At 43.5% G+C, this 15,124-nt stretch overlaps 1 protein-coding gene across 1 annotated transcript; it reads left to right on the top strand.

The window, feature by feature from the left end:
- Window positions 1–1,648: 1,648 nt before the first annotated feature.
- COL8A1 (collagen type VIII alpha 1 chain) lies at window positions 1,649–7,549 on the top strand. Its single transcript, XM_065414976.1, has 2 exons — window positions 1,649–2,006; window positions 5,643–7,549. The coding sequence occupies exons 1-2, from the start codon at window positions 1,694–1,696 to the stop codon at window positions 7,547–7,549; spliced, it is 2,220 nt and encodes a 739-aa protein (XP_065271048.1). The 5' UTR covers window positions 1,649–1,693.
- The last annotated feature ends 7,575 nt before the right edge of the window (window positions 7,550–15,124 follow it).

Here is a 15,124-nt window from a genome sequence, read left to right as displayed (position 1 = left end):
GGGAGTCCTGCCACACATGGTCTGGTCCCTCCACCAAGGGAACCCCAGTCTCTAGGGGGCAGGGCCTTAGTGGTAGCAGCCATACATATGAGGCAGGACCTTCCTTCACAGCGTCCAGGAGCTGGTAGACTCCATATATACCTGGCCTGAGCAGGAGGAAGGCAAAACTGCTCTGCCCCAAAATATGCCTCATTATGGACATAGTGCCTTGCTCAGTACACTTTACTTTGTCATCACCAAGACAAAAAGGGCCCCAATTCTCTGTTGGTACCAAACTGCACTTTGCAGAGAGGTGGTGGTAGCGGAAGGAGGGAGGGAAAGAAACTGGCTTTAGCTGCCTTTGCACTTCTCTGTATTTTCAGGCCATCCAGTGGCCCGCCCAGCCCTCGGTGTAAAGTAAAGGAGCTAGCTGGACTCCTAATTTTCATTTGGCTGTAATGGCCTCCTAGATGCTGTTCCACAGCCAAGAATACCCAGAGTACTCTGCCCTGGCCATGCCTCCGCTCTCCTCCACATATGTGATGGGGGGAGGAGGGGTGTGAAGAGCTATTTTGACACCTCGCTACCAGCTGTGGGAACCTCCTTGTTCAAAGCATTCCCTGGAGCTGAGTCTGAGGCCTGGGGGAAGTAAGGGAAGACAGAAGCAGGCCCAAAGTTTGCCGTGTACATTTGGACACTAGCAGCCAAACCACAAATACTAGAATACCCAGGAAAGCATAGCCTAGAGAGACTCTTCCCACTGCCTCAAATCATCCACGGCCACACCCTGCTCTGGTCCCCATATCTGTTCTTCCCTAGGAAACTCCCAGTTCTCTGAATCCCCACATCCCGCCAATAATGCAGCCAATACAGAAGGGAAGTGAGCTGGTTGGACATTCAGTTATAACTAAGAACAAGGACTGAGACATAGAATCAGGGCCCTGTGTACGCTGTAGTCACAGAATTCACCCTCTGATGCAGATTTCGGCTCCAGAATCTGAGCTTTTTTTTTTTTTTTTTTTTTAAAGTTACATTTCTAGCCCCCATTATCGTGAAGAAAACAGACACGTGGACTGAGTGTAGCCAATGTAATGATATCTGCCTGAGCTCATAGATAGCTTAATACAAAAGCTCTGTGAGGGGTGAAGCACCCTGTTCCTCTCAATGGGGTATTAACAAAGAGAACTTAAACAATCAGCATAGTTAACTCTTTCACTGCTGATTATTTTAGTAAAGAGAATTCAGCTAGTGCGCTTATCCCACAAATCCTAATTTGCTTCCCCCACCTGCCCAGGTGACAAAGCCCAGGGCATCCCATATCCAGTTACTCTAACTTCCAGCTCCCCTAACGACTTCTGCAGTGCAGATATGCATTTACAATACCAACACCCATGGCACAGTTAAACCTGAAAGCGTGGGAGCAGCAATGGTATAAAAGAAACCGGATTTAGTATAAACAAACATAGGGATTTGCTGTATTGAGTGTATTATTCATTTTTATGTCCAAACAAATCTTCCTATTAAAGTGCATATGAAGCTGCTAAAAATGTTTTCACCAATGATGCAGAATCTAGAGCTCTTGCTACAGAATTTAGGTCCAGCTTGCTGCAGAGAACAAGGGGCTTTGGCTAAGATATAGGATTTCTGGTATGAAAATATTATTTGCATGTTTTTATGTGCAATAATTATCCCCTTTTCTTTACTTCTGCAGGTCATGGCTGCGCTGCTAGCCCCTGTGCAGCTGCTGGCAGTGGCTGTAACAGTTTACCTAGAGCTAGTGAGATCCATTCAAGGGGGCGTCTATTATGGGATCAAGCAGCTGCCACCCCAAATCCCGCAATATCAGGCCCTTGGACAACAAGTACCTCACATGCCACTGGGCAAAGAAGGCATTCCAATGCAGCACATGGGCAAGGAGGTGCCACACATGCAATATGGAAAAGAATACCCTCATCTGCCTCAGTACATGAAAGAAATCCCCCAGCTGCCTATGCTCGGCAAGGAGATGGTGCCAAAAAAAGATAAAGGTAAACATAGAAAGTGAAACCACCTCCCACTCCTCTCAGATCCGCAGGGACCAACACTGGGTTAATATTTTAGGAACCATAATTAGTACCTAACTGCAGATAAATAATGGTCATAAGACATCACTGCCCATTGTTTCTGCAGCCAGGGGCTTACACAGCCTGGCACGCACCCTGAGTGGTTGGCCAGGTTCCTGCCATAGAAGAGCATGCTCGGGTACATTCCCAATGAATGTGGCCGAATCTGCTTGTGGTAGAAGTGGGGAGGGGCCAAGCACCAGCTCAAAGTGTCATTCACTCAGGTGTGGCCCAGCCACCCCTCCATCATGACAGGGGCAGCGGGGTGATGGGGGAGCAAATTTGAGTGAGTAGCATTGCAACCTGGCGCTCAGTGTGGCAGCAACCTCAGTCAGGTTTGGCCTGGCCACCCCAGCTGCCTAGTTTGCCTATAGCAAGAGCAGCCCAATAACCGCTTTCCCCACAAAGGTAGATGTAACCAAGGTCACACACTGCTAGGGGACCCCTCGTGGCCAGACATAGCACAACAGCTCACTCGCTGGGCTAGCCCCGACAGTTACTCCAGCGCTGTGGCAGTTTCTCTGTCAGTAGCTCAGCCCTCTGGCTGGGTCCCCATATTAAGGCCACCCCTCCCAGGGCCACAGTCCTCCAAACAGTCCCAAACAAATCTCTTTATCACAAACAAAAATCCTTCCACCTCTCTAGGGCACTTCTTTTGGGCCAATGGGGAACCCAGTCCCACCCTGTACTCTAGCTTCCAGCCCAGCGCCCTGTGCTGAACAACTAGGTCCACTCCTTTACCTGAGCTGCAGTTTTCTCTAGGCCACTTCCTATCCAGCCTTTTAAGGTCTCCTCTTGGTGATTCCATCTCTTCCCTGCTTAATCAGGGCCTCTCCCAGTCCTTCCTGCCTGGAGAGCTGGCCTTAATCCCTGGGCTTTCTGCCTAGCTCACCCTCCAGAGCTTTTCCCAGCTGAGCTTTATCACCACTTAAGCCTGGCTCTCATTCTATTACTGCAGTCACCTTCTGCTCTTTATGGGGAAGTGCCTGATTCCCCTCAGGTGGAGTTCACTCTGTAATCAGGTTGGCTTATCCCCAGGCCCTCCAGCCCACAGGGCAAGCTATCCTGTCACAAGGGTTAATGGAGGAGGGCAGCCAATCAGCAGGGAATTTCTCTGTGGCCTGGTATCGTTTCCCTGCAGACCTATATAGAAAGGTCTGAAAACCTGCAGTCCACAGGGAAAACTTGTAGTATGGGTAGGTCTGCATCTGTAAAATGGAAGTAAAACTTATCTACTGCATAGAGTGTAAAAGCACTTAGTGTTTGTACAGTGCTTTGAAGATGTTAAGTGCTATATAAATGCTATGGGCTAGATCAGGGGTCAGCCAAACACTGCACGCAAGCCGATTTTGACTGGCAAGCTGCTGCCTGCTGCAGTCCCGTCCCCCAACCCCACTCAGCCCCCCCGCCCACCGCTCTCCCCTGTGGGGGCAGGAGGCAGAAGCTTGGTCCTGCAGCAGCCAAGCTTCCCCCTCCCCTACTTCTTTCCCCAGCGTGGTGCCTTCCTGCCCCTCCTCCTCTCCTTCCCTGCGCCAATCAGCTGATGGCCCCGGGGAGGGGGAGGAGTGGCAGCGTCTTCGCTGCTCCGTAGAGGCAGAGAAGAGGTAGGGTCGGGGCCTTGGGGAAGGGGGTGGAACAGGGCATATCCCTTCCATCCCCCTGCCGTGAGCCGCTCAGGGCAGGGGGCTGGGAGCACCCCCACGAGCTGAGCACCCCATCCCTCTGCCCTGAATCCTCCCACACCCAGCCTTCTGCCCTGCACCCCTACAGCCCCCATCCCTCTGCCCTGACCCCTGAACCCCCCACCCCTACTGCCCTCTGCTGACCCCTGAACCCCCCCCACACCCAGCCTTCTGCCCTGCACCCCCACACACCCCCAGCCCTCTGCCCTGACCCCTGAACCTCCCGCACACCCCCAGCCCTCTGCCCTGACCCCTGAACACCCCCCCAGGTCTGGGGTCCTGGCTGCAGGCCCCGCTCAGCCCACTGCTGGCCTAGGTGAACAGAACCCCAGGCTGGCAGCAGGCTAAGCAGACTGGCGGTGTAAGATCAGCATTTTAAATTAATTTTAAATGAAGCTTCTTAAACATTTTGAAAACTTTGTTTACTTTACATACAACAATAGTTTAGTTATATAATATAGACTTACAGAGAGAGACCTTCTAAAAAACGTTAAAATGCATTACTGGCACGCAAAACCTTATATTAGAGTGAATAAATGAAGACTCGGCACATCACTTCTGAAAGGTTGCCTACCCCTGGGCTAGATTGTCCCTTGCTCTGTGTGCCTGTGCAGGGAATTAAGGGGGATTAAGAACTCCCTTTATGTTCCTACATGGGCTGTGCACATACTGTTTCCCTCTTACCCACGCACATGAGTGAGTGGGGAGGGGGCAGAGCTTTGACGCCACCCTCCCCAAAGCACCACCCAAAACAGCTGAGCAGATGCACAGGGTGTTATCGTTTGCTGCTGATATACATCAACAAATCACTAATACCCAGCACCCACTTCCGAAACAAGGGAGAAGCAGGGCAGGAATTGTGCCTCCCAAAGGTACAATCCTTCCCCGTGTTGCTACATATTTCCTCATACACAGGGCTGTGGCCAAGCTACAGTCTAGCCCCGACTAGTTTGATGCATTGAGCCAATACAGATTATTAAATTGTGTATCAAATCAGTTTAGATCTTTTAAAATGAAAGGGCACAACGTTCAGAGACAGAAAAGAATGGGGATATGGGGCCATGAGAGGGAAAAATGGGTGATTTAGGGTTAATGGGGTAGAAAAGATTAAGAATGCCAGATTTAAGGATAATGCTGAAAATATCACACTGGTAAATACCTTTTTCTGGTTTTCATTGGTTAAGTTCAATTCTTAACATCTCACTATAAATTTTTGTATATAGCCGGCTGCCATCAGTGCTGAAATACATTGACTTACTAAAAATGCATAGACTTAAGAAGTCTCGCATAAAAGTGGCATAAAAGTGTGTTTGGCTATTTAGCTTGTTTTGCTTGTCAAACCAGGAAAAGCTATCCCAGGAAAAGCACTTTTTGGCTGGTATAAGCTGCATTTCCACTGGAAGAGATTTGTCAGGATAGTTACAATGGTATAGCTATACCAGCAAAACATTTAAGTGTAAACTAAGTCATTGTAAGTCATCAACTAGAGGGGTGACATATTTATAACAAAATAAAGAACTACTCAAAATTTAAGGTTTTTTGCATTTCATTACAGACTTGAAAGTTGGCCCATATATGTGGAAAATTGACCTAAGGTGTGGATAGCTTTTACATAAAAATGAAGGGAAGATTTTGAGGGGAAAATAACTATTTCACTTAAACTATGAGTAAAGTGAAATTTGGGGTGCGTGAAATCATTCAGAACAATAGAAGTGCTATGCTTAATGCTAATCAACAACTGGGGCCATGAGGTGGTAGTACCTAGTGTATCTACCACAAATCCAAGTAATATCTAAATGAGACCAAGCTATTTAAACTGCATACATGATTTCCAATAAAGGTAAAATTATGGTTCATCTCTCTCTTTTCTTAAAAACAGAAATTCCATTAGCCAGTTTGAGAGGTGAGCAAGGTCTCCCTGGTGAGCCTGGACCAAGAGGGCCACCAGGGGCCCCAGGATTACCAGGTCATGGAGTGCCAGGAGCCAAAGGAAAACCAGGTCCACAAGGATATCCAGGAATAGGCAAACCAGGTATGCCTGGAATGCCTGGAAAACCAGGAGCAATGGGGCTCCCTGGGTCAAGAGGTGAGATGGGACCAAAGGGAGAGATTGGATCTATGGGAATACCAGGGCCACAGGGACCACCAGGGCCTCCTGGACTGCCTGGAATAGGAAAACCAGGTGTTCAAGGATTACCAGGACAACCAGGAGTAAAGGGTGAACCAGGAATGAAAGGACCACCAGGACTCCCGGGGCTTCAAGGGCCTAAAGGAGAAAAAGGCATTGGGATTCCAGGTTTACCAGGGTTAAAAGGTCCACCTGGGCTACCTGGCCCTCCAGGTCCAGTTGGACTCCCAGGGATAGGCAAACCAGGAATGATTGGGTTTCCAGGACCACAGGGACCTATAGGTAAACCGGGACTTCCAGGTGAACAAGGGCCACAAGGTCTTCTTGGGGCACCTGGGGTTCAAGGTCCACCTGGCCTTCCAGGTGTTGGAAAACCAGGTCAAGATGGAATCCCAGGCCAGCCTGGATTCCCAGGTGGAAAGGGGGAACAAGGCTTGCCGGGTTTACCAGGGCCCCCGGGCCTACCAGGAATTGGGAAACCAGGATTTCCTGGGCCTAAAGGTGATCGTGGCATGGGTGGTTTCCCTGGAGCACTGGGGCCTAAAGGTGAGAAAGGGCACATGGGTCCTCCTGGCATGGGTGGGCCTCCCGGGGAGCCAGGTCAACCAGGATTACCAGGAGTAATGGGGCCATCTGGTGCTGTTGGTTTCCCAGGACCAAAAGGAGAAGGTGGACCTGTAGGGCCTCAAGGACCTATTGGTCCAAAAGGTGAGCCTGGCCTACAAGGTTTCCCAGGAAAGCCAGGTTTTCCTGGGGAAGTAGGACCCCCAGGTCTTAGAGGACTACCTGGTCCAATGGGGCCAAAGGGAGAAGCTGGTCACAAAGGTTTGCCAGGCCTGCCTGGTGTTCCTGGGCAATTAGGACCTAAAGGGGAACCTGGAATCCCCGGTGATCAAGGCCATCAAGGTCCATCTGGAATCCCAGGTATCGCAGGACCCAGTGGCCCAATCGGACCACCTGGACTTCCAGGACCTAAAGGAGAACCAGGTGTACCCGGTCCACCAGGCTTTCCAGGAGTAGGGAAACCTGGTGTTTCAGGGCTGCAAGGACCACCAGGAAAACCTGGGGCACTTGGTCCACCTGGCCAGCCGGGTCTCCAGGGTCCTCCAGGGCCTCCAGGTCCACCTGGTCCTCCAGTAATAATCCCACCCACCCCACCGGCCATTGGACAATATTTGCCAGAGATGGGGCCTGGCATCGATGGAGTGAAGACCCCACCTGGCTATATGGGCAAGAAAGGCAAGAATGGTGGCGCTGTCTACGAAATGCCTGCATTCACAGCAGAACTCACCACACCCTTCCCACGGGTAGGGGTGCCTGTGAAATTTGACAAGCTTCTCTACAATGGCAGGCAGAACTATAACCCACTGACTGGTATCTTCACCTGTGAGATCCCTGGGATTTACTACTTTGCCTACCATGTTCACTGTAAAGGGGCCAGCGTCTGGGTAGCTTTGTACAAGAACAATGAGCCATTGATGTATACATACGATGAATATAAAAAAGGTTTCCTGGACCAAGCTTCTGGAAGCACCGTCATTCAGCTGATGCCTGGAGACAAAGTTTATATTCAGATGCCATCTGAACAGGCAGCGGGACTCTATGCTGGGCAATATGTTCACTCATCTTTCTCAGGATATTTATTGTATCCTATGTAAAAACAAAAACAAAACAAAACAAAACAAACCCCCAGACAAAATCACAACTCTGTTCCTCTGCTTCAAACTTTTATACCATTGAAAGATGCATTTACTGACAGTTTTAGATCCCTCTTGTACAACAAATGAAACACAAAGTTTCACATTATGCACAGCTTGTTATAAAAATGGTGTGGTGAACATATTTAATGATGTGTATCAGGTTCATAACAGTTGTTCTGTATCCAATGGGGACATATTAGCTGTACATTATATATTTCTGTGATACCATACTTACTTCGTTTCATTCACAATAATGCAGTATTAAGGGTCAAATCTTGCATACATCACTCACTCCTGTTGCCTATTTAACTGAACATTGATCTAAAGAGCGAGGTGAAAAGATAACTTAAAATAAACAGAATGTGTCAGTATGAAATGATCTGATTATATATATTTTATATATATATAAAGTTTGAATAATTTTTTTTTTAAAAGCAGGTTTTATCTAAACCTGCACCATAAGCAAAAATTCTCTTAGCTGAAATCCTTATTTTCCCCACATACAGTATCACAGAACAGTTTCTTCTAATAAAACACGTAAGATGGAAAAGAATGTTAGCACAAGAGAATTTTAATTCACTGCTAGCTGAGGGCTTTATCCAAACAGCCATTGGAATCAAAAGGAAAATTGCCATCAACTTCAGGGGGCAATAGATCAACCCCTAATACCACAGCATTCAAGAAGCCTCCATATATATTTACAAAGCAGAAGGTAGACATGGTAGACCTGAGATATGGTTTTAGTCTAATGACTTTAGATATGTTATGCCAAATTATTAAAATAATGTAGCATTTTGGCCAACGAACATCAGTGCAGTATAAAGACACGCACTTTCCCATACCTTTGCTAAGAAACTGCATTCTGTTTGGCTTTTAAGAGAATGCGCTTGTTCTGGGATTCAGCCAAAATTAGCTTATTAATGAACGTACAGCAAAAGTGGCACTTGCTCTTTTTGCTTAATAATAAATAAACTGGTTTGAGATTGTCCAATAATTTTAATCTGTAATAAGGATCAAGCAAACTCTTTTACTTTTGTCTCATTTCCATTGTGTGGGGGTGCTGAGAGGTGTTGGGGGCCTCTGATATACAGGAGGTCAGACTAGATAATCTAATAGTCCCTACTAGCCTTAAACTCTATCACTCATCTGAGAACAATTTCATTTAATAACTGATTTCCAGTTCTTTTTATTTATGTTTTGTTACCTATTGCCTAGGTTTGTATATTAGCATACATAGGCATCAAATGTGTGTGTATGTGGGGGAAGCAACATTTTTACAAGGTACTGTCTGTTCAACAATGGTGCTAATCTCACAGCAAAAAATTAATTACTGAGATTAATTTAAAAATATCTTAATACTGTACTTTTATGTGTTTCCCTTTTCAGTGTTGCACATCACACTATTGCATTAGTTTAAAAGTAGGCTGAACACATCTTCTATGTCTTGACTAATGCAACCCAATTTAATTCAAAATGAACTAGGTACTTCCATGCAGGGAAAAAAAAAAAAAAAGATTTAACTGGCATGACCATTATTTAAATACAGAGTTTAATGCAGTGTATTACCAACACAGCACTGCAATGACTGTAGTGCGGTGCGTGATCTCAGATATTTTATGGAATGTTGGTGGCAATGGACAGTTTACCAGACACTGGTGACTTTGGTGAGTTTCCAGAATATGTATGAGATATGTCAATAGCAAATAATTTTTGTATTTAAATTTTTTGTACTGATTTGAAAAAAATATCTTATTAAATATCTAAAAAAAAAAAAAGTTTCCCTTTATTAACAGAACGACTAGAAAGAAAGTTTGAAGCACCAAATTCGCATTTTGGAGCACAAGGACACTCAGAATCTATTAAAAACAAACCAGTGTGAATGATGATCTACAAAGGACATTCTTTTTTTGCAGAGCTTGCTATTAATCCATATTGCAAAGAAACCAATGTAATCGCTGAGCATTTACCAATAGATGGTGCCTCTAGAATCCTGAATGTGCTAATATGCAAATATCACTCTGAGAAAACACCACTGGCATTTGTACATAGGCCTTAATCCTGCATGACCTTGCTTGATGCACAGCAGTGTGTGGTGGGTGTTGTGGAGGCTCAGAGAGAGAGAGAGAGAGAGAGAGAGAGAGAGAGTTTAAGCATAGTTCTCCACACCAACCAGTACTATGTACCTTGCTTGAAAACACAGGTTGAAAAAAGAGTGGAGCATAGGAAGAGAGGGGATGTGCCTTGAGAGAGACAAGCTTAAGTATGATCCTCATCATTCTGGGTGGGCAATTAGTGACAGTCTCCTTTTAAGCTTTGAACCTACCAGTAGGCATAAATATACTCTGGGCTGCACAGCATGCTGCTGAAGATGGGCCATCAGATTGGGTGTCAGGAGATCTGAATTCTGTTCTCAGATCTGCCATTGTAGAACAGAGAAGTTTAGTCACCCAACTGGCATGGAGTGGGAAACAATCCGATACTGAAATAGACCAGTAGCAGATCCCTGGTTCCTTGATTGCTCAGACAGAGACCAGAGAACAAATTTTTAATTCTCACAGACCATTCCCTCATGTGCTCTTGGGGCAAGGCAGCCCCTTACTCATGGCAAAATGTAATGTCACAATCTAGCACAAAACGTCAAAACTGAAACGAATGAGTCCACATATTCATTCATGGTGGATTTTTTTTTCTTTTTGATCACTGGGCCACACTCAGAATCCCTAAAACCACAAACTGAAGAAAGGGCTTTTTCTTTTCCAAACTCAAATTCATGGGGAAAAAGTGAGAAAAAACGAACAGCACTGAAGCATTAAACCATATGTTCTTTAGTATTTCTCTCTGTGCTTTTCCTCTGAAGTCTCTCATGAGCTTCCTCTTTCCTCAAGCTCTTCCTATTGAGCTCCCAGACACTACTCATGAACAAGATTAAAAACCCACAAAAAATTGCCTGTAAGAGAATTTTTTTCTTTGACACAATTTATCATCACCAACCGTGACAAGATTTTGCTTTTGCTCAGCATAGAGTAATTTGAAACCTGATTTGCAAAAAGTGTCATTCTTCCCAAAAAAGAGTGATTTTGCCCTGCCCTTCAATTTTGAGAAAGCAAAAGCCGCCAGTTCTGATAGAATGTATCATTTTTGCACTATGCTACAGCTCATGTTAAAGTAACATGGATGGCACTTTCCCTCCCCGTTTCTCTACCCACCACCATAGAAACTTGACATCTCTTGTTAAATTAAATGTGTCAACTGAACGGCAATGATAGATCCACTATACATCATTTATATAGTGCTGTAATGAGGTCTAGCACTGTGATTTGCTAAAATGTATCCTTAAAACAGATTTATTATATGGAAAATAATCTGACAATATTCAAAACTCCACTTAAAACACCTGTTAACAGCCAATGACTGTCAAAATAAAGTTTGTATTAAAAGGCACATAAATATCAAGCCAAACAGCAAATGAAATCAAATATTTACTTAAACCAGAAAAACAAAACATTGATTTTCACATATTCTTAAAATTATACACTTTATTTAAACACAAACAGACACACAAACAACACCCCTGCTCCCATATTTTAGGTTAAGAAAATATTTAAAGGGGTATTTGAAAAAAGATAAGTATACTATTTGTGTACATAACATAACAAGACACGTCACATATTAATTATTAAACCCTTCTTGTCATTCCAAAATAGGAACAATACATTTTCATTTGAAATGTAATCTACAGATGTGCATTAAACACTCACAGATTCATCCTTAGTGCATTAATCTGTAACTTGCCTTTTAGTTATATCTGAGAATTGCCCTTAATTGTTACAGTTGAAGAAATTAAGATAACTTTCACAACAGAGCAAGCTCAGTCCATTGCTTTAAGAATCTTCCCCAAAGGCCACTGAAGACTCTCATTGACTTCAGTGGTGTTTTGACTGGGGCCTTAAAGCAAATGGACTATTGCAGCTGACAGAAGGAAAACGGAAAGAAATGTATTAATATTCGGCACAGTTATGCTGGCACTGTACATGGAAGTACAGCTTGCAGTACCCTGGAATTCGTACACTGAAGACTTCAACTTGTGCTGCTGCAGATATCAAATTAAAAAGCAGCTTTCAATAGAGTGGCCCATTGTAGATTCTGTACCCTCTAGACCAAATGAGAATGAAAGCAAATCTTAAAAAAAGATCCTGCTCTAGTTGCTCAATTTATTTTTAAAAAGAAAACTCTCAAGGCAAGTTGGAATAACAGTGGCACAGGATGACCTTAAAAATGAGTGCTATATTTAAAACAGACACCGTGATTCTGATTCTCCACTACCTAGCACCTTGTGTATTTACACCTGTGCAACATGGGTGCAAAATGCTACTATTCTGATTTGAAATCACGTTGTATCAGTATTCCCTGGGTGTAAATGACTACACAGGGTACATGGCAGTGGAGAAACAGGTCCAATGTATACAGAATTCTATAAAGCCTGCATTATGCTACCAAAAAAATTGTTGTAATAATTATTTCACTGCTTAGTATCAAAGATAAAATTACTTACCCATAAATGATGCTTTCTAAAGACAGTACCCTCTGCTCTATGTATGTAGCATTCAGAGCATGTATTAGGGGTGCTTTGAAAGCTTAACTTTGTTCTCTTTGCATTCCCTCACAACCATCTCCCCCTTCCCGGTTGTCACCATTTGGCGATGTGTGTATAGTTTAGGTGAATAACGAGACTGTCACAAACCCCAATTGTCAGCTCTTTTGGCTGACACCTACCCATAACTCTTTACTATGTCTCCAAACAAACAAAAAAACCTTATGACAGGAACTTAAGAAAAGATGTAGGTGGATGAGAGATTTATGGACGATACCAATTTGGAGAACAAGTATAGATGAGGAACTAATCACTTCTCCAAAGCTGTGTGTTGCTACATCCCTTCTTCAATGAGGAAGAAGGTGGAGAGGAAAGGAAAGAGAAATGACAAAGATAAATATCAAGGTACTCTCAAAAGGAGAGGGAAAATTATATAGCTAATTTTGGAAAGCGATCCTGTAATACTGTCATACTAAACGTTGACACTTTGATACAGTTGGACACTTTGGTGCAAGTCTTTACTGCCTACATTCTGCCAGAATGTAACGGGTTCTATACAGATACTTCAGAGACCTCATGTAGTTGTACCAGCATGAGGCTGCCACGTTCCTAGTTTGGTAAGGTAGAATTTTCACTTTTGGCCTAACTCTCCTTCCACTGAAGTGGGAGTTTTACCAATGTCTTCAAGGGCAGCAGAGTTAGGCCAACGCTGATGCTGAGTGCTTTTTGAAATCCGCACATGTAGTAATTACATAAAAACCTCTCTCAACAGCACTAGACACAAAAAAATAATGACTGTAGTTCTGATGCAACTTCCTCATGGTTTTCTTTCCACACAGACAAGCCTTTTAAATTAATTGAAATAAATGCTAGCCAGTTTCAAGAGGTCTTGTGAAAAATAATGTATCAATTTGTGTAAGGGCCTAAAAATGATGGCAGTGTGGAGATGAGAAAAATAGTGGAAACATGATTAACGGAGCAAGAGCCTCAATATCACCTTCTAAAGACATTTGGAATTACTCAAAATCATCATGTCCTTACAAAATGTAGTATGATGTGGCCTCACTAGAGCCTAAACCTGACTAATCCAACAAGCTTAATCTGAGACCATCAGGGATAAAAAAAATTATAGCACTCATTAGAACCAAGCAGCTTTAAAAAAAAAAAAAAAAAAAGAGAGAGAGAGAGAGGGTGAGACTTTTTTTTTTTTTTTTTTTAAATAATTGTAACAATTCTGACAGACAGAAATGGAAAATGGGTAATAGAAAATCTTTGACCACTTCACTCAAATCTAAACCAGGTATTTGTTTACTTTTACATTTATGATGCTAGGAAATTGTGGTCAATACTCTATAGCAAGATTCAGTCTTTTGCTTCATGCCCTGATTTCTGAAGAACACAATCCTGCGGTCCTAGTTTGTTAGATTAATCTCTGTTCAAATTAATATATACTGCTGTGGAATATTGGATTATTTTATCCACTTTCAAAATTCTTTTGAAGCATACTTCTTTGTGATTTTCTGATTCCTAGAAGATTGATCAATTGACCACAGAGTTTTAAAACATACCTTTCATGACTAATGTACCTTATAGGATGATTAGAATGGAATTTTACATTGCCACTTAGACCTTCATAGCCCCTGGTGACATTCTCAAGCAGATTTCATTTAGAGCTACCATGGACTTCTCTGAGACAACTGATTCACAATATATGACCATCCCACCAAATCTCTTATAGTTAAAGATCCTGAGTAAAAAAATTCAAAAGACCCTAAGTGACTTAGAGGTCTAGGCCCCATTTTCAGAATGACTTAGGCACTTAGGAGTTTGGATTTAGGCTCCAAAGTACCTAAATCACTTTTGAAAACAGGGTTTAGTCTCCTAAATCATTTAGGTGCTTTTGAAACTGTTACCCTCTCTCTCTCTCTCTCTCTCTCACACACACACACACACACACTCTCTCTCTCTCTCTTCACCCCACCCCCCAAAACTCAAGAGAACAGGAAAAAAGAAAAGGAAAGGAATTGCCAGATAAAAACAAAATTGTAACTCCCAGAATTGGTCAATGTGTGTCTCAGATGCTGCCTTGCTCACAATATAGAAGATAATTGGTACATGTGCTGATCTGTTGGTGCTCTTGAAACCCTTCACAGTTACCTGTTATGGTGAGGGGAACTGTGCTAAGGGGAACTGTGCTGTTTTGGAAAATACATCTTCATCTTTGGGAGAATAAGAAGCGTCAAGGCCTCTGGAATGCGTGTGTTGGGGGGGGGGGGGGGAAATCTATGCATCAAAGACATTTTGTTTGAAAGAAATTTTAATTTACAAACTCAAGATTCTAGTTCATATTCATTGGGGAGTTCTGGTTGCGAATGCATCTTAAAGTGGTCAATACTGCACAGTGGTGCCAAGACAACTCAAATATTTAAAACTCTTCTATAATTCCACAGTTTAAAGGAGATCGTGCTTACCTCTTAAAAATGAATTCAGGTGCTTGTGAAATAAATCAGACTGACAGCACTGAGAACAAATGTATCCATAAATTAGATACAGCACGAGCAGCATCAATCCAGACTTCCCCACACTGTTATACCAGTGGGTCTCCAACCCAAGTGTACACATGCTACATCCAGGAGTCCATGGGCAGTTCAGTCTGGGGCCTCTTTGTTGAGACAGACAACAAGAAAACACCAGCCTTTGTGAATTATGAAGGTGATTTTCTATGATATGGACATCTGCCCAGGTGGATTGAGACTAAAAATGCACTTTATATACTGTACAGCTACTAGACACCCTTCAGATAGTAATGATTTGCAGATACACTTATCCCAAACTGTTTTCAAACCAGAACAGAGAGGTGAAAGACTTTGTATCCCTTTATCAATTATCTCATAGCCTTCCAAGTCTCTGGGCAACAGGAAAGGAAGATACGGAAAAGAAAT

Source organism: Emys orbicularis, chromosome 1 (genome assembly GCF_028017835.1).
Source record: "Emys orbicularis isolate rEmyOrb1 chromosome 1, rEmyOrb1.hap1, whole genome shotgun sequence".
In the NCBI taxonomy this organism is placed as follows: Eukaryota; Metazoa; Chordata; order Testudines; family Emydidae; genus Emys; species Emys orbicularis.
This window is presented reverse-complemented; position numbering and strand designations above follow the sequence as displayed.

What these genes read in the sequence shown, in the direction of transcription:
- COL8A1 (XM_065414976.1), top strand. Translation starts at nt 1,694, where the DNA reads ATGGCTGCGCTGCTAGCCCCTGTGCAGCTGCTGGCAGTGGCTGTAACA. An exon ending in GGTGCCAAAAAAAGATAAAG is followed by an intron (nt 2,007 to 5,642) that starts GTAAACATAGAA and finishes TCTTAAAAACAG; the next exon opens with AAATTCCATTAGCCAGTTTG.